The sequence below is a fragment of the Scylla paramamosain genome, chromosome 17, assembly GCF_035594125.1.
Source record: "Scylla paramamosain isolate STU-SP2022 chromosome 17, ASM3559412v1, whole genome shotgun sequence".
Classification (NCBI taxonomy): Eukaryota; Metazoa; Arthropoda; class Malacostraca; order Decapoda; family Portunidae; genus Scylla; species Scylla paramamosain.
In genome coordinates, this window is record NC_087167.1 from 18,767,735 (window position 1) to 18,790,000 (window position 22,266).

At 34.8% G+C, this 22,266-nt stretch overlaps 2 protein-coding genes across 8 annotated transcripts in view; one reads left to right on the forward strand and one right to left on the reverse strand.

Annotated features, from left to right (window-relative positions):
- Positions 1–10,368, forward strand: part of LOC135108568 (RNA-binding protein Pasilla-like) — a 145,705-nt gene extending 135,337 nt beyond the window's left edge. For 2 of the 5 annotated variants that reach the window (XR_010272351.1, XR_010272348.1), the window contains exons 8-9: positions 9,358–9,866; positions 10,310–10,368. The gene's annotated coding sequence lies outside the window, so the exon portion shown is untranslated. Of the gene's footprint in view, positions 1–6,242; positions 6,367–9,357; positions 9,867–10,309 lie in introns of those variants that run through there. The other 3 variants (XR_010272350.1, XR_010272349.1, XR_010272347.1) reach the window with 3 other exon arrangements.
- Positions 10,369–15,990: 5,622 nt separating this feature from the next.
- LOC135108570 (elongator complex protein 2-like) overlaps positions 15,991–22,266 on the reverse strand; it is a 181,414-nt gene continuing 175,138 nt past the window's right edge. For all 3 annotated transcript variants that reach the window (XM_064019710.1, XM_064019711.1, XM_064019712.1), the window contains one exon: positions 15,991–16,504. In XM_064019710.1, coding sequence (XP_063875780.1) covers positions 16,299–16,504 — 206 coding nt within the window. In that variant the 3' untranslated portion in view covers positions 15,991–16,298. The remainder of the gene's footprint in view (positions 16,505–22,266) is intronic.

A 22,266-nucleotide genomic window follows, 5' to 3' on the forward strand; every position in this document is an offset into this window, starting at 1 on the left:
TATATATATATATATATATATATATATATATATATATATATATATATATATATATATATATATATATATATCTATATGGGTTCTGTTGTGGCTGCTCTGTTGGTGATCTTTTGGCTTTCCTTACTGAATCTTGGTCATCCTCTTTTTAGGGATTTTGGTGAAACTTTTGCTGTTGCCTTCGACATGTTAAAAGTTTTTGATAGAATCTGGCACAAAGTTTTGATTTCCAAACTACCATCTTACAGTTTCTATCCTCGCTGTAACTTAATCTTGTTTCCTTTCTGACTGTTGTATTGCTTCTGCAATAGTCACTATTCTTCTCCAAAGTCTTTTAACAGTGGTGTTCCTTAGGGTTCTGTCCTGTCACCCACTCTCCTATTATTCATCAATGATCTAAACCAAACTTCTTATCCTATCCACTCCTTTGCTGATGAGACAACCCTGCACTTTTCCAGGTCCTTTCAAAGATGTCCAATCTTTCAAAAATTAAACAGCTCACACAGGGAAGCCATAGAATGCCTGACTTCTGATTGGGGCAGAGCAAACTTAGTATTGTTAAATGCCTCAAAATCTCAATTTTTCCATCTATTAACTTAACCAGATAACTATCCCATCTTGTAAGACACTCAACTGTATCCTTTGTCTACACCAAATATCCTCAGTCTGTCCTTTACTTATAATTTAAACTGAAAGCTTCACATCTCATCTCTAGCTATAATAGCTTATATGAAGTTAGGCGTTCTGTCACCTCCACTAGTATCTCTCACTCCCACAGATCCTAATTCTATACAATGACCTTATCCACCCATGTATGGGGTATGCTTCATATGTATAGGGGAGGTTCCAGTTATACCACACTTTCAACAGGTTGGAATCAAAAGCGTTTCATCTCATCAACTCCTCTCCTCTGACTATTTTCAGCCTCTTTCTTATCATTGCAATGTTGCATCTCTTGCTATCTTCTACTTTTACTTTCATGCTAACTGCTCTTCTGATCTTGCAAACTGCATGCCTGCCCTCCTTCTGTAGCCTCACTACATAAGACTTTCTATTTTCTCTCATCCTTATTCAGCCACCTTCCTAATGCAAGAGTTAACCAGTATTCTCAATCATTCATGTTTCTTTTTCTCTAGTAAACTTGGGAACTCCCTGCCTGCTTCTGTATTTCCTGCTTCCTCTGACTTGAACTTTGAAATCTCTTTGGGAACTGGCACTCAAGTAGACCTTTTTTTTCATAATAATAATATTTAATGCCCTTTACCAGTGGCTCTCTTACTCGTACATGAAAAAAAAAAAAAAAAAAAGAAAAAAGAAAAAAAAAATTATATATATATATATATATATATATATATATATATATATATATATATATATATATATATATATATATATATATATATATATATATATATATATATATATATATATATATACACACACACAGTAAGGTACGTGACAATGCATGGTCATTATAATGTGCAACTGCAATGACGTACTGAAATTTTAATAAATATTTAATCAGAATAATGAACAAAAACTGGCATAAACCAAGCCACTGCTCACCTATTTGCTGCCTCTCCCTTCTTCCATTTTTTTTCCTTTCCACTCCCTTCTTTCCTATAGCCTCAAACCTCCCTCCTTGTCACCTCCCTTCCTTCTTATCTGTCAGAGATAAGCAACAAGGGGGTAATACCATGCTCCTTTACTCCCCCATTCATTCTTTCCTACTCTCTTATACATAATTACATTTCCATTCTCAATCAGTCTTATTCTATTTACCAATCCTCAGGATTGTTCTTAAATTCAGAGAGAGAGAGAGAGAGAGAGAGAGAGAGAGAGAGAGAGAGAGAGAGACAGAGAGAGAGAGAGAGAGAGAGAGAGAAATGCCAATATATGGTAAACATGATTGATACTTGTCAAAGCAGAGCAAAACTCGGGGTGATAATGTGTGAAATTTGGGATGGTAAGAATTTAAGACTAGGCCAGAAACTTGGGAGGGTACTGTGTATATTTGTTGTGTTATCTCAAATCCAGCAGTGAAAATGTGCTCATTTTATGTATTTTTTAAAAATTGTGGATTTTTTGTTATTTTCTGGTTCTCTGGAACATATTAATTTTTTTCCCATAGGTTCTTCAGTTGCCATAATGGACACTTGCCATAACAAACACTACATTGGAACCAATCATGTTCACTGTTGCATACTCTACTATATATATATATATATATATATATATATATATATATATATATATATATATATATATATATATATATATATATATATATATATATAGTAGAACAGGTTCTGAGTTATAGATGAGGCAAGCAGGGATGCACCAGACTTCCCCTACTCATTTATTGCAACATTTCACATTCACAGAAGGCATCATCAGGCAAAAAAGTATATCAAAATTAAGCACAAAGACAAAAATCATAAAATATCAAATCACAATAGGGACAAGATTAAAAAAAACAAAACAGCAACCAAAAGGAGACAGGCACGCAAGCATTAACCCCTCCCCCCCAAAAAAAAAAATTACAAAACTTATCAGGAGCTGGAAACTTCACATCTCGTCTCTAGCTAGAACAGCTTCTATGAAGTTAGGCATTCTGAGATGTCTCCGCCAGTTTTTCTCATCCACCCCCCCGGGGGCCCCAGCTGCTAATTCTGTACAAGAGTTTTATCTGTCCATGTATGGAGTATGCTTTACGTGTCTGGGGGGGGGATTCCACTCACACTACTCTTTTATACAGGGTGGAATCAAAAGCTTTTTGTCTCATCAACTCCTTTTCTCTAACAGACTGTCTTCATCCTTTTTCTCATCACCACAATGTTGCATCTCTAGCTATCTCCTACCACTATTTTTATGGTAACTGCTCTTCTGATCTTGCTAATTGCATGCCTCCCCTCCTCCCACAGCCTCGCTGCACAAGACTTTCTTCTTTCACCTTTATTCTATCCACCTCTCTAATGAAAGAACCAGTATTCTCAATCATTCATCCCTTTCTCTGGTAAACTCTGGAACTCCCTGCCTGCTTCTGTATTTCCACCTCCATATGATTTGAATTCCTTCAAGAGGGAGGTTTTAAGACATTTATCCTTAAATTTTTTTGACTACTGCTTCAGACCCTATTTGAGGACTGGCATCTCAGTGAGCTTTTTCTTTATTAGATTTTTCTTGTCCTTGGCCAATGTCCCTCCTACATAAAAATAAAAAATAAGTAAAAAATAAAATAGATAAATAAATATATTTTTAACCACTTTTTTCACAAGTGGTTAATCTCCTGGCATTCTCTATGGCCTTCCAAAAATGCACAAAATTGGCAACCCTATTAGGCCCATTCTGAGTACCATTAATACATTTAATTATAAATTAGCTAAATATTTTGTTGTCATATTAGAACAACTAATGTCAAATAAATTCACCTTAAAAATTGTTATGATTTCGTTAAAAGAAATAAATAGATTAGAAGCTCATAATACAGTCATGGCTAGTTTTAATATTGTCACTTTTTTACTAATATTCCCTTTGATGAAACCATTCAAATAATTTGTGGTGAACTATTTAATGACCATGACACTTAATTATACTAAAAAAACAATTTACTAGCTTATTAGACTTGGCAATCAAAGACTCTCCCTTCTTGTTCAACAATAAATTATATGTCCAAGTTGATTGTGTGGCTATGGGTTCTTGCCTTGGCCCCACTCTTTCTAATGTTTTTTTGTCATCATGAAACCAAGTGGTTAAACAAATGTCTTAGTGAATTTAAACCTATATTCTACAGAAGATATGTTGATGTTACCTTTCTTTTATTTACACTTTCGCAACTTATCCCTAAATTTCTAAGTTAATTACACTCCAAACACCCTAATACTGAATTCACGGGTGACACGGAAAACAATGGTTCTATCTCTTTTCTGGATGTAATTGTAACTCGTAATAATTACTACATACTACAGTCTACCGCAAACCAACCTTCACAGTTTGAGCGATTAATTATTTATCTTTCATCCCTTGATTGTTTAAGGTTAATCCTATTAAAACCCTCTTATATCAATACTACACTTTATTTTCTATTTCTAACTGGTTTGCTTTTGATCATGAGGTCAACTTTCTTAGGACATTTTTCCATAATAACGGCTTCTTGTTAAGAATCATCAATAATATTATCTGCTATTTTTTTAGAAAGCAAATTTAGTCAATCTTCCTCTAATGACATACAGATGACACACAAAAAATACATAACTATGGCCATCTTAACTACACTATGAGATAGAGACTCATACTTACTTAAAACACAATATCCTGACACCAAGTTCATATTTATTTTTACCAACACGTTTACTGTTGCTTCTTTTTTAAGTTCAAAGACAGTATTCATATTGGACTTATCTCCAAGTTTTTGCATCTGTTCAAGTCGCAAGACTCAGTATATTGGAGAAACCAAGAGGAATCTAACATAGAATAAGTGAACATAAAGGTACTTCAATACATACACAGAAACGGTTAGCTCACCTCCTTTTTTCAGCACTAAGAACACATTCACACACACATGATCATCCTTTTACGGAGAAGGATTTTAGTATATTACATAAAGCTGACGCACATACACACTAAAATATTAGAAGCCATTTACATTAAACACTTGAAACCTGAATTAAATAACCGACTGTCTTCATCACAATTATCTCTCTTATAAACTCTGCTCAGAGCTTTGGGTTTCTGGGTTCATAACTAATCTAGTCCTCACACCGCCACTCTTTATCAGTCCTCACCACACCACACACGAGAACACACAAGGTTTGTCTATAGCTTCATACCTTTATTTTGCTTGATTTTTTTTTTCTCCCTTTATCATGTATAAGCTAGTGCTGTTAGGTTATTTTGTCTTTTTTTTTTTTTAATGCTTGCCTGCCAGTCTCCTTTTGGTTACTGTATATTTAATAATCTTGTCCCTACTGTGGTTTGATATTTTATGATTTTTGTCTTTGTATTTAATTCTTATCTATTTTTTTTAGCCTGATGATCCCTTCTGTGAAGATGAAACATTGCAGTAAATGAAGAGGGAAATCTGGTGTATCCCTGCTTACCTCATATATATATATATATATATATATATATATATATATATATATATATATATATATATATATATATATATATATATATATATATATATATATATATAAATAGATATGTGTGTGTATGTTTGTGTACACACACACACACACACACACACACACACACACACACACACACACACACACACACACACACACACACACACACACACTTCCTTTACTGACTATGGGTTCACCAACCACAAAATAGCTGTGGTTATATCATTGTATCATAATTCAACAAACATGGGATCCAGGTTCATTTATTTACAGATTTCAGGAAATCACTGATAGAAATAGGCCCTATTTTGACTAGAAACAATTGTGAAGATATGTATCCAATTTAGAGAAAGTGGAGGCTTCTCAGTCTCATAACTTATCCTTCATTAATGCTCATAAGTTCTTGAAGGAAGACAGGAAACTGTACCAAATCTCTAGGAAGTAAAACATTTCTCAACCATTAAACTTTGTGGGTGTTTTTGTAGTTTCCTGAGTGTAGTGAAAAGTCATTTGGATCAGATTCTCAATACCTGTACATTCTACTAGATATTGTGTCCCTCAGTTACAGAGTGCTTTTATTAGACCACAATATTGTACACCATTTATCTAAAGTCCAATCTTGATATTTTCTTTACAAATTTAATAATTTCCTTCCTTAGTGAGTCAAGTTTTTTTTCTTGTCAAGCTAACTGTGTCACTCAAGGTCATGGCACAGAAAATCATTGACTAATTGAAAGGAGTAAATAATTTTTATCATTAAAAAAATCTCATGACTGTGTACCTTCTAGTTTCTTTGTGACAAAGTTTTAGAGCAAAAGTTAAAAAATAAAAGTATGATGACTTCACCCTCTCCTTCCATCTAATGACATTTCATATTCTGAGTTGCCATGCCCTATGTGTGAGATATGTTCTTTTAAATAAAAATTAATACATAGATGTTATTCACTGACATCATATAGAGACATTTTTCCTTTGCTTGGGAGTGCATATAAGACACTGACAGGTGGAAGCCAGCAATGTTCATGATAACAAAGGGGCAGTATATACATATGATTCTTCTGATCTTTTACACAATGTTTCCTTATTTCCTTTTGTCTATCTTTCCTTACTCCACAGCCATGAGAAAGCCAAAAAGAAGGAAGACTGTAAACAGAGAAAACATGCAAAACTTGGAGCCCCACCATGGCAAGCCTTAAGGAAAGTGAAGCCTCTTCATCCTCCCTCATTTTTTAGTGAATAACACATTGTAACAAGGAGAACCAGATACCAAGTAAATGTTCTAGAATGCCATGTGAATACTATATATTAGTCCATAACTACTCCAGGAATAATATAAACAATAGTATAAGTTTACAGAGAGAAAAAAAAGCTCGAAAAGGATTAAGTAGTTATCATAATTTTTTTGTAATATATCAGTTCTGCCTGATTTCTTCTCTATACAACTCTGCAGTCACTTTACTGATTCTCATGAAAGTTTTTGCATTTGAAAGAGATAAAATGGGCAATTTTTTTGTGTAAGAGAAATTTTTTATTTGTGGCAATAGATCTGCATAAATTAACAATATATTTAACTCATACAGTGTTGTGCTTCGTCAGAGATAGGGGTCTTGTCAGGTTGCATTTTTTTGTATGTCTTTTATTTATCCTGTAAAATGAGAAAAATAACAAATCATTTCATATATATATTATTCCTATACTATAAATGGAAGTGTGGCTACCACACAATTTTGATTCTTGGATTTTTACCTTCTCAGAGCTCATGATATCAGACTAGGGATGTGGAATCTTATTTTCTATATTTTTAAAGCTTTAATACACTCTCCACAAACCTATAGTGTGTAATAAATAAGTGCTTCTTTACATACAAATACAAACAAGAATTATATGATCAAGAAAATGGTTAAATGTGCATCTGGTAACACCCCTTCTTTACATACAAATACCTATAAATAAACAAGAATTATATGTTCAAGGAAATGGTTGAGTGTGCATCTGGTAACACCCCATGTCTCAAGGTCATAGCTACTACACCACAGTTCTCAAAGAACAGAACATACATTCTGAGTTTTACAACTTTCAGTTTCTCTTTCTGATTACTCTGAAGTCTCATTTCCTATTTCTTATGCCTTACTGATTATAGATTTGAGAATTAATTTCTCAGGAGAAAGTAAATTACTTTTTATGTGATGATTTTATGGGAAACACAGCAGCCCAACCTGTGTAGCCAACTCCACATTATTACAACCAAAATTTTTATCCTTCTCCATTACTGTAGCTTTCAATTTCATTTTATTGCTTTCATATTATATGCATAGGCATAGGCATTGAAAAAAAATAAATAATCACCCAATATGTCTCAGTTCCTACAGAAGTATTCAGCCTGTAATAACTCCAAGCCCAAAAGCTAGGTATTTATATTAAAACGTTCACTTCTGACTTGTCAAAATATCCTTTATTACTGTTAGTGACAAGCAAAATTGAAGGCCATAATATGACTAAAAACAAAATCATATATGTACAGTGGCTTCTCTAAGAGGTACATAAATATCTGTACTAAACACTGTACAGGTTAAAACAAGAACATAAACAGAAAAATAATATAATAAACTATACATTCTTAAAAATCTGGCTTACATGATCTTTTAAGAATGGTTTAAAGTTTATTTGGCATTTTTCCATCAATATTTTGTCACAAGCATATATATATTAGGCGTCCAGAGTCTGAGTGATGTAAGCGACCTTGTGGCCAAAATTATTATTTTATTGCATTGTCTTTCCCAACCTTTCTACTGTCACCAGAGAGAGTGCAGACATCAGACTGGGCACTGCAATAGGATCAAAAATCATCCATGGAACCCTTTTGTCATGCCTGAATGATAGTTACCATTTGCTGGGGCTAGAGAGAAGTAACTTCCTCACCACAGCAACACAGGAAGAGCCAGCCAATGACAGCTTGTTCTGTGAGTCACGTGTCATGCCAGGACACTTCCCCACCACCACACCCACACACTTCACACTCTCCTTCCTTCCAGCCTGTTTGCTTTCCTTGAATAATAGGCTGCTGTCTTAATTTTGCTTTTATACAACACATAAGCCTTTCATTATTATGGTGGACAACAGCATACCCCCTGAGGAGCCAGGACCCTCCAGAGGAAGAAAACTATCTCTAAAAGATGAAGAAGCATGGGAGAAGCCTACACGAGCTTTGGAAACATCAGATGATTTTATTATTTCTTTATATTCTATTATCCTTTATACTAGTATATTTTCCTGATATTTATTATTTCTTTTGTTTTAGTTTGTTCCAGTTTAATTTTTTAAGCTTGTGTCATTCTCTCTGTGTTCATCTTAGAAAGTACTTGTATGTTGTTTATGTTTTTGCTTTATAAAATTGGTAAGTCCACTAAAAGAAAATTTTTAATGGTTGTGGTTCTCCTAATAGTACATTTAAAATATGATAATGTGATAGAATAAAGGAAATAAACAATGTGTGGACAACAAATACAATTTCATTGTAGCTGTGATATCCTTAACAAAATCATATCAAAGAAAACACGCAATCACTAGTTCATTTTTAATAATGTAATTTAATTGTAACTTAATAATGTAATTCAACCAAATAGTTGTAAAAGGGCATAAATTGCTGAATATTTTTATACCAATCATTACTTTCTATTTCAGTCCATTGAAGAGATATCACATTTTGAAACTCACAAAACTTTAATGTTTTTTTTTTTTTCGGCACTTATGTTACTTGCAAAAGGCACTTCATATATTCTTTTTGAAGCAAGCTGATTGGAATTATTTACAATTCAAATCATGTGAAACATCATGTAATATCTCTATATTAGTATACATATTGGTAATTTATGCAGAATGGTCAGGAATCAGCAATTTTTACTTTTTGGCAGAGACCTATTAAGATTCACTTCTTTAACCCTTATATCCCAATGGGCCACAGGAGGTGTGCCACATCTGTGACTCCATTCAAATTTCATGCTTTCCTCAGGATTTGACATCATTATTCTCTTTAAATCTGCACCATAAACATAGAATTATGATGGACTGAGCCTTCTCAATCATAACTTTAAATGTTGAATAATGACAAGCTGTGCAAGTCTTCAGAGCATGGGATAAGAGGTTTTGTAGTACTGAAGTTTTCTTATTTTATTGTAGTTTTTTTTTATATCTCATTCTTTTCCCATTTATTTGCCTATTTACGTATTTGCAGGTTTGTAGGGCAACAACCTGACATTGCTCAAAGAATTTACCGTGCAGTGTACTGGGCCATAATGAAACACCTACAGTGAGTTTTTCCAGTGAGTCAAGCAAACATGATGATACTAGTGATGAACAGTTTGTATGTGATGATAAGAGTGATGATGACAGTGATGAGGAAATTAATATAAATGCAGGTGAAAAAGACCACAACAGTGTAAATGACAGTGAAGGTGAAGATATGTCATTCTTTGTGACCAGCCAAGTGGTAGGAGGCATGTGGGTGTCTGAGCTGCAACTTGATGTGTGGCCACTTGATACACCCTTTACTACTGCCTCTGGTCAAGTACATGCACCTTCTCAAGACAGTTAACCTGTTGACTATTTCCAGCATTTCTTTAGTGGTGACATAATTTATTTTATTGCTGACCGTTCAAATGTTTATACAGAGAAGTGGATAGAAAAATTGCAGTTTATCTTAAAAGGAAGAACAGGTCTTGCATCCACTTATGGATAAACAAGGTAAGACAAGTGTAATATGCTATCCAAGAATTATAAGAGACTCAAAAAGCATTGAATATTGGAATATTGTCACCTATACCACACTGTAATGCCATAATTTGGAAATGAGAGGAATATCCATTTTTTACTGGAAAGATGTGATATAGTTTTTTTTTTATAGCCATTTCAATTAAATATATTGTTCCATGATTCTGTAATGCCTGATTTTTTTTTTTTACAGCTATTTGAATGGAATATATTATTCTATGATTTTGTAATGCCTGAAGTTTACATTGCTTCAATATTTTTAAAGAACAACTCATTACCATTAAAATGATGCACAATATTCCATATTTATGAGTATTATAATATATTGAATTGATAGAAGATGTAAACAAAAAAGAATTACCAGAGCACCTTTGTTTACATATGTACACCTATTCTTGTTTTCTTTTCATCTACAGGCTCTATGTAAGGGTTAAATTGACATCCTGTAAGGATGGGATTAAACTCCACCTGCCTCCTGAGAACTTTCCTTTTCCTCATGGATATCTTATAGGGGCTCCCTTTTGTGGGGGGGGGGTAAGCATTTACTCATGTCAGCTTTGAATTTTTGTATTATCTCCTGGGCAGCATATTGCTGCAAGCCCTTGAGTGCTGCAGACTTTTTGTTGCTAATATTTTTTTTTTTTAGACATATGGTAGCCTGAATGGGCTACCATAATCTCATCAGTGCAATTCTCATCCACATCTAGTGGAATATGATACATACAGAGAAGTGCAACATGAGAACAGAAAGCAGAAAAAGAAGAATTAACTTTCAATTAGGTAGCTGTGTCCACTAAATAGTGAATATATTTTTTTTGTATTTTATATTGTTAAGATAGTTCTTTCCTCTCAGCCAGTAGGATGTCTCCATGGTAAAGTAACTTGTTTGTGTGTGTGTTTATTCCCAATAGATTAGTTATACATCACTCCTAGTATTTTGTCAATTTTTTTTTTTTTTCTTGGAATGGGATGGGATGTGTTGAACAAAGTTGAAGAAAGCATTGTTGTGTATCTTCACATTCCTTTTTTCATCCAAAATCCAGTTTGGATGAATTTTTTTTTTAAGTTTATATATATATATATATATATATATATATATATATATATATATATATATATATATATATATATATATATATATATATATATATATATATATATATATATGAGAGAGAGAGAGAGAGATTAAGGTATTTTAGAGGATAAAGTCACCTCTTGCCACCAGTTTTGTGTGGATTTATATGAAGAGGGACTTGGTGACTTTAACAAAAAGGCTAGCTCCACATTGCTCCTGACATGTTCCTTTTACACTTACCTATAAGCCATCTTGTGCAGACCAGTCCAAGAATACCTTACCTTTTTGGCAATTTTTTTTTTTTTTTTCTGCTCTGAGAGGCTGGTTCTGCATTGGCTAAAAAAAATAATCTATGTAAAATACACAAATGTACTTCTCAGCCTGACCTGCAAGTGTTAAAAGAGACATATTAAGTGGTGATACTTGTAACTCAACACAGAAGAGAGACATAGACTAAGAGGAGACCTGATAGAAGTCTTTAAGTGTTATAAGTAAGGGTTATAACAAAGGGGATGTAAGCAAGATTCTTAGGATCAGCAACCAGGATAGAACAAGAAATAATGGGTTCAAGCTTGAAAAATTTAGGTTTAGGAAAGAGATAGGAAGAAATTGGTTCTCAAATAGAGTGGAACGGATTCAGTAATCATGTTGTTAGTGCTAAGACATTAGGGAGCTTAAAGAGAAGATTAGATGGGTTTATAGATGAGGATGATAGGTGGAAATAGGTGGTATATTTCATACAGGGACTGCCACATGTAGGCCTGGTCACTTCTTGCAACTTCCCTTATTTCTTATGTTCTTATGTTTCAATATTAAAGCTATTGAGATTGACTTTTCTGCTCTATTAATAGCACAAAAGGCAACAAGTGCTGCCTTTTGGTGACTATTTAAGCTCAGCATGTAAATCACTACATAACTAGAATTTGCTTCACAACATAAGGAGAAACATTAAGGGCATCATTAATGTATGGCTCCAAGACATCTGAGATTTTTTACATGATGAGCAACATTCTTAAAGGGACCATCTGAGGGGTGGTCAATGGATTTGAAATCATAGTATGTTATTTGTGTGTGTATATATATATATATATATATATATATATATATATATATATATATATATATATATATATATATATATATATATATATATATATATATATATATATATATATATATATATATATATATATATATAAAACAAATTTCATGAAATTTGCTTGATAACTATTTAATATATGTATAAGGTAGCTTTAAAAAATCAAAATGTTTTAAATCGTCTCACAGCCTTTGTTTTTCAGTAATTGATTTAAAAAAAATAAAAACCTTTATATATATATATATATATATATATATATATATATATATATATATATATATATATATATATATATATATATATATATATATATATATATATATATATACACACACACACACACACACACAATTTGTAGTGATAAAATAAAATTTTGTGCCTTGGTCATGAAAACAAAAAATAATGAAATTTTTTACACCTTTCATTTTCAGTTACGTACGTACATCGTGTTTAAAAAAAAAAAACAATAAAAAGAGATGATCATTAAAAAAATTGTCCTTTAGTTGCACTTATTGATGCCAAACAACAGACAACCAGATTTATAGCAAATTTTGAGAAACTTTTTGAAACCTGAAAATTTTCAAGATACTGACCATCAAAGATTTTTTTCCATGTCCTCTGTGTCTTGTCATTTGTTTTGTTTAATTAGCATGAAATCTTCACATATCATTGTCTATATCTTCTACCTTCTTGAGAACTGGAATAGGCACCTGGTCCCTCCTTCAAAAAGGCATTACTCTCAGGGTAAATGTAACAGAAGGCACCACCACCTTTATAAATGCCAGATTCATGTTTACTGCTCTCTAGTTTGGTATTCCTTGTTTCTAAGTTGTCTTTTTCTTTGCCTTTGGTGTTGCAATCTGGCTTCTCTCTTGGTCCTTCCACTGCAGATAATTCTATAATCTATCTTCAAAATAAAGATATTTACTTTTATGTTTGATCTTGAGTAGACAAAGTTGTGTTCAATTGCTGTGTGCCCAGTCAGAAATCTGACCTTAAAGAGCCCTAAAATCTGACTTCAGGGAATTTATTTCATGCCTCTGAGTGTAGTGGTGGCAGTGATGTGTGGCTCATTGATAAGGACTGGTTTTGAAACTCAGTTGAGCTCTCATGATTCCATCTTCTCTTGTGGGTATCCCTTCAGGTTATCTGTTCTTGTTTTCCCCATTAATCTCTTGTACCTTGTCCTTGGCAACTGCTTGCAAGAGCATTACAGTACTTCCTCAATGAGAGCCAGGGAGACACTGGAAAGGGAGGCCCCACATCTTAGCTGTCCTACTTTAACTGGCTTGCTACATTCACCAGAGAGAGAAGGATGGTAGGTGACAAAATGTGACAGGAAAAAAATAATTTCTAACAAATTTAATGAATATTATTATCAGCATGATGCTACATTTAGTGGTGTACATGAAGCAATGACACAACACCACTGGGCATTTAAATTGTGCTCTAGAGAAGTAATTTTTAAAATTTTGAATAAATAGATTTCTCTGCCTGATCACATTCTTTTCTAAGTGGAGAAACTGATTTTCCTAGATTTTATATTTATTTGTAAAAAAAAAGGACACTCCCCTGAAAGTTGGCAAGAGAAACTATTCCTTAGACTTCTTTTTACATCTATAGACACATTTCTCCCCTTCATAACTTACAAGTGATCTGATGACACATCTACCCTTCATGGTCCTCTCATCTATTCATCTATTTCACTGTATTGACCTAGCACTGTTCCCAGATACTTAAGCTCACCTCCTCCTTTGTCCATTTCCCATAACTGCCTCTCACCTTCCTATGATAGGCACAATCACTTTATAAGGTATTGTAAAATCACACATCTCCACTTCACTCCTTTAACACCATCACTGCTTTTCCCAATATTCACCTTTAGTTTCCATCTCACATACATCAATCTTTCCTATTTTAGTTTTCATCTCTCTCATACAGCCATCCTTGCACATGTTAAATAACCATGTCAACATCACACATTCTTGTCTCACTTTCTTTCCTTTTGCAAAACTCTCCAAACTCTCTCTCTAACCTCACATGTACTTGAATCATCATCAAGTCATAATTCCTTGCAACAACTGCCCTCCTGCACCATAGTAAGAATATCTCAAAGGGTTTCTCTATCTATCATATGCTTTCTCTAGGTCCATGAATGCTTCATGCAGCTTTTCATCCTTTTATAGGTATTCCTGTTATAATTTTGGTTGCAGATAGCTGATCCATACAACCTTTTCCATTCCTGAAACCTACTTGTTCCTCACTATCAATATTTCACTCATGACTCTCCCATGGACTTTCTTGGCACAATAAATAAACTTATTCCCCTGTACTTTTCATATATTTTCCTTCAATCTTCATAAAGAGATTCAATAAAATGCCTTTTATTCTTGTAGTGCTTCTAACATAAATGCTATTTCACATAGAAGGAGCCAATCTCCTACAACTTTATCTCAATAATTCAACATTGTTGCAGTTATTTCATCCATGCTGCAGCTTTGCCACACAAATGATAGGAGGAAAGAGAAGAGGAGATGAAAAGTTTGACAGGAAACTAATTGAAAATTCAACAAGAATTAGTTGTTTCGGAAGTTGCTACCTCAGCTATTTCTTTGTATACCTCCTCACTACTAACTAAGCCCTTTCTGCATAAATCACTTGTCCTTCACTTGCTCCCATGCCCATGTTAGATATTATTTCTTTCTCTACTGCCTTCTTATTTATTAAGTCAAAATGCTTCTTCCATATACCTTCCACTTTGCTATCTACAAGAACACCATTATCTTCATTTTCAAACTCTCCTTACTCTCTCTTTACTTCCGAAACAACTAATTCTTGTTGAATTTTCAATTAGTTTCCTGTCAAACTTTTCATCTTCTCTTCTCTTTCCTCTTATCATTTCCTTCATATTCCTGTTTTTTTTTTTTCTCCAGTTATTATTTCTTCAGACAAATTTTCTGCAACACCTTATACATTTCCTTCTCTTTTATGGCCTCCTCTATCTCAGCCATCCACCATGCAGTTGCCTTACTCCAACCCTCAAGGCTTCTATACTCCACCATTTAAGCTGCTGTTGTTACTTTATTGTGGAATACATGAAACACCTCCAATACACTTAATCCCTCTTCAACTGTCACCTCAGCTCCCCTCAGTCTTTCATATATCTTCCCTTCATATTCCTCTCTGCTCCTTCCTGTCCAACCATTTAATAATGCTTACTTTGTCTCCATTGTCATTCATACCATTTTTCATTTTAGCTACCCAAGCATGATGTATTCCCTCATACATAACTCTCATTATCTTGGCATCCAATACATACGTATTTCCTTCATCGCTCATCCACTGCTACAAAATCAGTTATGCTCTTCTCACCACTTTCATCCCTCCTACTTAATTTGTACCTGTGGATCATCTTGTGTTTGGAAAAGTGTTCACCAACACCTTTTCCAGATACAAATCCACCATTTTCATTCTTTCCATCTACTCTTATTTTCTTACAACACATGCTGTCTTACTACTTCTGATCTCTCCAATCATATCTCCAACTATTTTTTGCTCTACTTTTCTGATTTTTCTTATGCAATCACATATGTAATTTCAAAATTCTCTCTCTTACTCATTTTTTAAATTTCTTGTATTTGCAGGTGCATACACAAACATCCACACATACATAACTGTTTTTACTTTTTCTACTCCCCACAGTGTTCTAGATCCTTGCCATCCACATCACATCACATGTATTTAAATCTTTATGTACATGTGGAAATACTAAACTAAGTTGTCACTGATGATTATGCAGCCTGTTCAGTAATTACTGGCATATAGTGCTATATACTTCCTCATTTTGAGATAGATGGATGTCAAAAAGCAGCATGTTTGTTCAGTGAATAATGCCATCATGCATCAAGGAAAAAAACTAACAATACAAGGTGTCGCTTACTTTATAAGAAACACAAGGGTCAAGGACAAGTAATTATTACATCATTAACATTGTACCACAATTTAAATGCTCTTTAGCCAAAGGATGAAATCTAAGGTCAGATCATTAAAAATATAGATGAAGTTATAATTGTATAGCTTCACTGTCACACATACAGACAATGCAATATTTAACATATAACAAACATAAGAAATCTCAAAATATCCTACTTCCAATCTGAATGTGTTATATAAAATAGTGCAAAACTTAAATTCCTTGTACCTAAACAACTAAACATTTTATATCAACATGTTACATGTTTATTTTATATATATTTACTCTATTGTCACTGGAACAAGAGGCAAGATACACAACATCAGAAGTGCTTTCCAATGTAGGTCTAAACTCCAAACGCCTGACAACATCATGGTGTTTGTGAAACACTTTCATGACTTCCAAAGAAAAGGCTGAATCATCAGGGTAGTATCTTCTTAGGTGAATATCTCCACCCGACAAACCTGCAATAAAAACAAAAAATATAAGACAAATAATAAACCTGAAAATTTTTTCATATCCTGCCAAGTGGCTTAAAAGCTCCTTATTCCCATCATTCTGCTTGCAATTTTAGCTATGTGGTGAGAGGGAAGGGCAAGAGCTTTGAAAAAAAAAAAAAAACTATACTCATATGTACACATCTTACTGTGAAATTGCAGGTTTCAGTGTTATTTTATTTTATTTTATTTTCTATGAAGGAGGGGCACTGGCCAAGGAGAGAAAAAAAAAAGTGGCCCACTGAAGTGCCAGTTCCCAAACAAAGTTGAAAACATTAGTAAAAAAAAAATACAGGATAAGTGTCTTGAAACCTCCCTCTTGAAAGAGTTCAAGTCACACATATAGCACAGTCACTAAAGTGCAGTGATGACCTTCTGTAATGAACAATCTCTTAATGAAGCTTCATATTATGAATAGTTTTTATTCATCAAACTTAATCTCAATAACATACCAAAAATGCATACAATGAATATTGAACTACTTGGAATTCAGGAAACCATTAAGCTTTATGTGAGAAAAATTCTAAGGTCTAGGACCTGATAGAGATGGAGATTATGAAAAAGACTTCAAGAAAGTTTTTGCAAAGGAAAAGGAATCTATCAGACCACTGGACATATACAAAAATAAAATAATGATTGAAATTTAATTAATGGTACAGGAAGCTGAAGAGATCATCAAGAATCTAGATGTGAGGAAAGCAGCATGATCAGATGGAATGTCGGGATGGATACTAAGAGATGCAACAAACAGCTTCTGGATAAGTTACATATCACCATATATGCTTCCATTATTGAAGGAATAGTTCCACAGGATTGGAAGAGAGCAAACATTGGGCCCATATTGAAGGAAGGTGACAAACAAGACCCACTCAGTTACAGACCTGTCTCATTGACAAGTGTGGTGGCAAAAGTATGTGAAAGAATAATAAAAAAAATAAATGGACCAAATTTTTGAAAGATAATGAAATCCTTAGAAAATGCCAATCTGGATTCAGAATGTTATAAAAGCTTGTGCTATTATTCGAGAGTGGTTGATATAAGACAAAAGAGAGATGGTTGACTAGAATGCATTTATGTACCAAGAATTAAGGAAGGCATTTGACAAGGTGCCACACAAAACTTTTATGGAAATTGAAAAGATAGGTAGTGATCCAAATGAAGGGCTACTAAAAGCAAAGAAACAGTGGCAAAAATTTGCTAGAGCTACTCGTATTCTTGACCATCTTGGAGATATGCCCAACATTCTTGATCTTTTTCTAACCTCTAATCCTTCTGCTTATGCTGTCACCCTATCTTCTCTGTTGGAGTCCTATGATCACAACCTCATATCTGTATCTTGTCCTATCATTCCAGTCTCTCCTCAGGATCCCCCAAAGTGAAGGTTCCTCTGGCATTTTGCATCTGCTAACTGGGAGGACCTGAGGAGGTATTATTCTAATTTTCCTTGGAATGACTACTGCTTTCAAGTCAGAGATCTGTCTCTGTGTGCTGAGCACATAACAGAGGTCACAGTGTCTGGCATGGAGGCATACATTCCTCACTCTTTCTCTTCCCTAAACTTTCCAAACTTTCGTTTAACACAGCTTGTTCTTGTGTTATATGTGGCAGAGAGGAGGTCCACAAAAGATACTTGAGCCTTCCATCACCTGAATCTCATGCACTTTATATTTCTGCCTGGAATCATGCCAAGTCTGTTCTCTAACAAGCCAAAAACTCCTTCATTAATAGAAAGTGTCAAAATCTTTCAAGATTTAACTCCCCTCAAGATTTCTGGCACCTAGCCAAAAACATCTGCAATAACTTTGTTTCTTCATTTTTTCCTCCTTTACCTCAAACAGATGGCACCACTGCCATCTCATCTATGTCTAAAGCTGAGGTCTTTGCTGAAACCTTTGCTAAAAACTCTATCATTGATGATTTAGGGCTTGTCCCTCCCTCTCCTCCATCCTTTGACTAATTAATGCTACCCATTAAGATCCTTCCTATTGTTCTCTGAAACTGTGCCTCTGTATTTACACTTTGCATGGTCAAAATCTTTCAACTCTGTCTATGAACATCTACCATTCTTTCTTGCTGAAAGTTTGCCTACATTCAGCCTGTTCCTAAAAAGGGTGACCACTCTAATCCCTCAAACTACTGTCCTATTACTTTAACTTTCTACCTCTCTAAAGTTTTTTTTAACTTATCCTGAATAGGAAGATTCTTAAACACCTATCACTTCACAGTGGGGCAGTATGAGCTTAGCTCCTCTCCCATATGTCACAGCTAGGTAAACACACACACACACACACACACATACACAGACAGATGTGGCAGATGTGACAGTAGAAGGATTGACTGAGAGGTAAGAGGTGGATGAGGTAAGAACAGTAATAGAAGACTTGGATGTGAGGAAGAAGCAGGGATCTGATGGAGTATCTAGTTGGGTGCAGAAAGAATGCAGAGATCAACTTGCACACAAGGTTTACAAACTCATCATAACTTCATTAAAGGAAGGAGTGGTGCCCAAAGATTGGGTAAAGACAGATATATATAAGAATGGAAGCACAGAGGAACCATCTCATTATAGACTGGTGTCATTAACAAGTGCAGTGGCAAAAATGTGTGAAAGAATAGTGAAGCAAAGATGGAGTGAATATCTGGAAAAGAGAGAGATATTAAGAGACAGACAATTCAGATTTAGAAAAGGAAGGTTGTGTATGACAAATTTAATGTCCTTCTACTCCATAGTCATGGATATAGTACAAGAAAGAGAGTGATGGGCAGACTGTGTTTATTTAGACTTAAAGAAAGCATTCAATAAGGTTCCCCACAAGAGACTGCTGTGGAAATTAGAAATGTTTGGTGGGTTGAAAAGAGTGCTCCTACATTGGATCAGTGACTTTGAGAGGAATTTAATGTGCTTCTACTCCATAGTCATAGATACAGTACAAGAAAGAATGGGATGGGCAGACTGTGTTTACTTAGACTTACAGAAAGCATTCGACAAGGTTCCCCACAAGAGACTGCTGTGGAAATTAGAAATGTTTGATTGGTTGAAAGGAGTGCTCCTACAATGGATCAGTGACTTTGAGAGGAAGGGAAATGAGAACAGTGGTCAAAGACAGGAAGTCATCATGGAGAGAGGTAATTAGTGGTGTCCCCCAAGGGTTGGTACTAACACAAGTTATGTTTGCTATCTATGTGAATGATATGACAGAATGGGTGAATAGCTACATGAGCCTATTTGCTGATGATGTAAAATTGATGAGAAAAGTGGAGAGGATAGAGGATTGTGAAGCTCTACAGGAAGATCTGAATGTGATTTGGGATTGGAGTGGCACTTGGAAAATGAAGTTTAATGTTAAAAAATGTGGAGTGTTGAAGTTTGGGCATGGTTGTGTGAGGCCAGTCTTCAGTTATAAATTGGGAAAAAAAGAAATAAAAGTGAAGAGTGAAGAGAAAGACCTTGGAATTACTGTCACTGATGAGCTGTCCCCTGAGGTACATGTAAGAAGGAAGACAGGGGAAACATATAATCTAGTGAGAAACATAAGAGCAGCATTCAACTATCTGGATGAAGAGATGATTAGGAATTAAATTATTACAATGATAAGACCTTGTTTAGAATATGTTGCAGTGAAATGATCTACCAGTACTGAAAGGGACATAAAGAAATAGAGAGAATACAATGAGCAGTGACAAAGTTACCTCCAACCTTATCAGACTCATCATAAGAAGAGAGACTAAAGAAACTAAACCTGCCCACCTTGGAAGAGAGAAGAGAAAGAGGTGACATAGTTGCCTTATATTGGATTTTGTTGGGCTAAGAAAAACTGGACTGGAGTGATTTGGAAGCACAAGAGGGCATAAGATGGTGAAGAAGGAATATTAAGAACAGTTTCCCTAAAGGACTGCAGGAATCTGGAATGAGCTGCAAAAAGAAGTAGTAAATGTTTTAAGGTAAAACTGGATAATAGATATTGGGACAGGACAGCATGAGCTTAGACTCCTCCTCCTGTAAACCACACCTAGGTAAGTACACACACACACACGAGATAATGGGGAAAGTGACAAGTTAAGTGCTGCCCTGCAACAAGATCTTCATAAGATAAATGTATGGGCTTGGAAATGGAAAATGGAATGCTAAGAAGTGCAACTCGGTGGGATTTGGAAGAAGTAGTAGAAGAATTAAAGGGAATTATTTGTTAGTCAATAAAAGAATTAGTAAAACAACAGAAGAGAAAGACTTGGGAATAATTATGACAGAAAAGTTGCCACCTGAAAAGTGTATAACCTGCTCAGAAATAAAGGACAGCCTTTATGTACCTGGATAAAGATATGATCAAGAAACTGATAATGATGATATGACCAAAACTGAAATATGCAGTATTGGTGTGGTCACCAAGACTAAAGAAAGAAACCAGAAAGCTGGAAAGAATACAGCGAGCTGCAACAAAAATACCAGCAAGACTGAGTGATCTCCCATATAAAGAAAGACTAAAAGAATTAAGGATAACAACATTGGAAGAAAAAAGGCTGAGAGGAGACCTAATAGCAATATACAGAATCCAAGAGGGGATGGAGATGACTGACAGAAAAAACTTAGTGATCAGGGATGCAAGTGATAGAAGAGGACACAGCAAGAAATTGAAAAAGAGCACATACAGAAGAGACCTCAAGAAATATAGCTATCCACGCAGATGTATAACTGCTTGGAACAAACTCAATGAAGAAATTGAATGTGCAAAAACAATTCATAAATTTAAGGGAAAGTTAGATGCTAAGAAATATAGAGACAGAACAACATAAGCCTAAGTATGTCCCTTTTCCTGTATCTCACAACTAGGTAAATATGACTTGGTACACACACACACACACACACACACACACATGAATAACAAACAATAGATCTTCTGGTCCTGATAAAACGGTTTGTAACAAGTTACACTAGATAACTGGTAAGACACGTAATGATATTGAAGGTGTGTGTGTGTGTGTGTGTGTGTGTGTGTGTGTGTGTGTGTGTGTGTGTGTGTGTGTGTGTGTGTGAGAGAGAGAGAGAGAGAGAGAGAGAGAGAGAGAGAGAGAGAGAGAGAGAGAGAGAGAGAGAGAGAGAGAGAGAGAGAGAGAGAGAGAGAGAGAGAGAGAGAGAGAGAGAGAGAGAGAGAGAGAGAGAGAGAGAGAGAGAGAGAGAGAGAGAGAGACTTCTCCCACTACCTCACCTGCCAATACCCTTTGAGAGAGTATTGACAGTGTCAGTGACAGTAATGGTCAAGTACATTGGGAAGATACTTGTGATAGCACCACACCACTGTGTCATCCCTATTGTGAGGACAAAACACACACACTCATTTCTAAGGACTATATTCTGAAAAACTACTGCACTTCACCACCACTACTTTCAAAAGGCTCTAGCTAAACTGACATGGACTTTTATGAGTGTTTTGATGGTTCTAGTGACAGATTAACAAAATTTCTGCATTATTAACAGGAGAAACACTCTTGAGAACCCAGCTAATCAATGCTGTGACCTTTGAAAATAGTTGTGGTGAGAGAAGAAAGTGTTTTTGAATATGGGCCTAAATGTGAAGGTGTGGCACTGCTGCATCATGCCATATATAAGGACAAAACATTCACACTCACACAATGTGGTGAAGCCATATTACTGTGTCACACAGAATGTGAGGATAAAACACATACTCACACAATGCTAGGTTATGCAGCCAGCATAAATAAGGGTTTTCAAT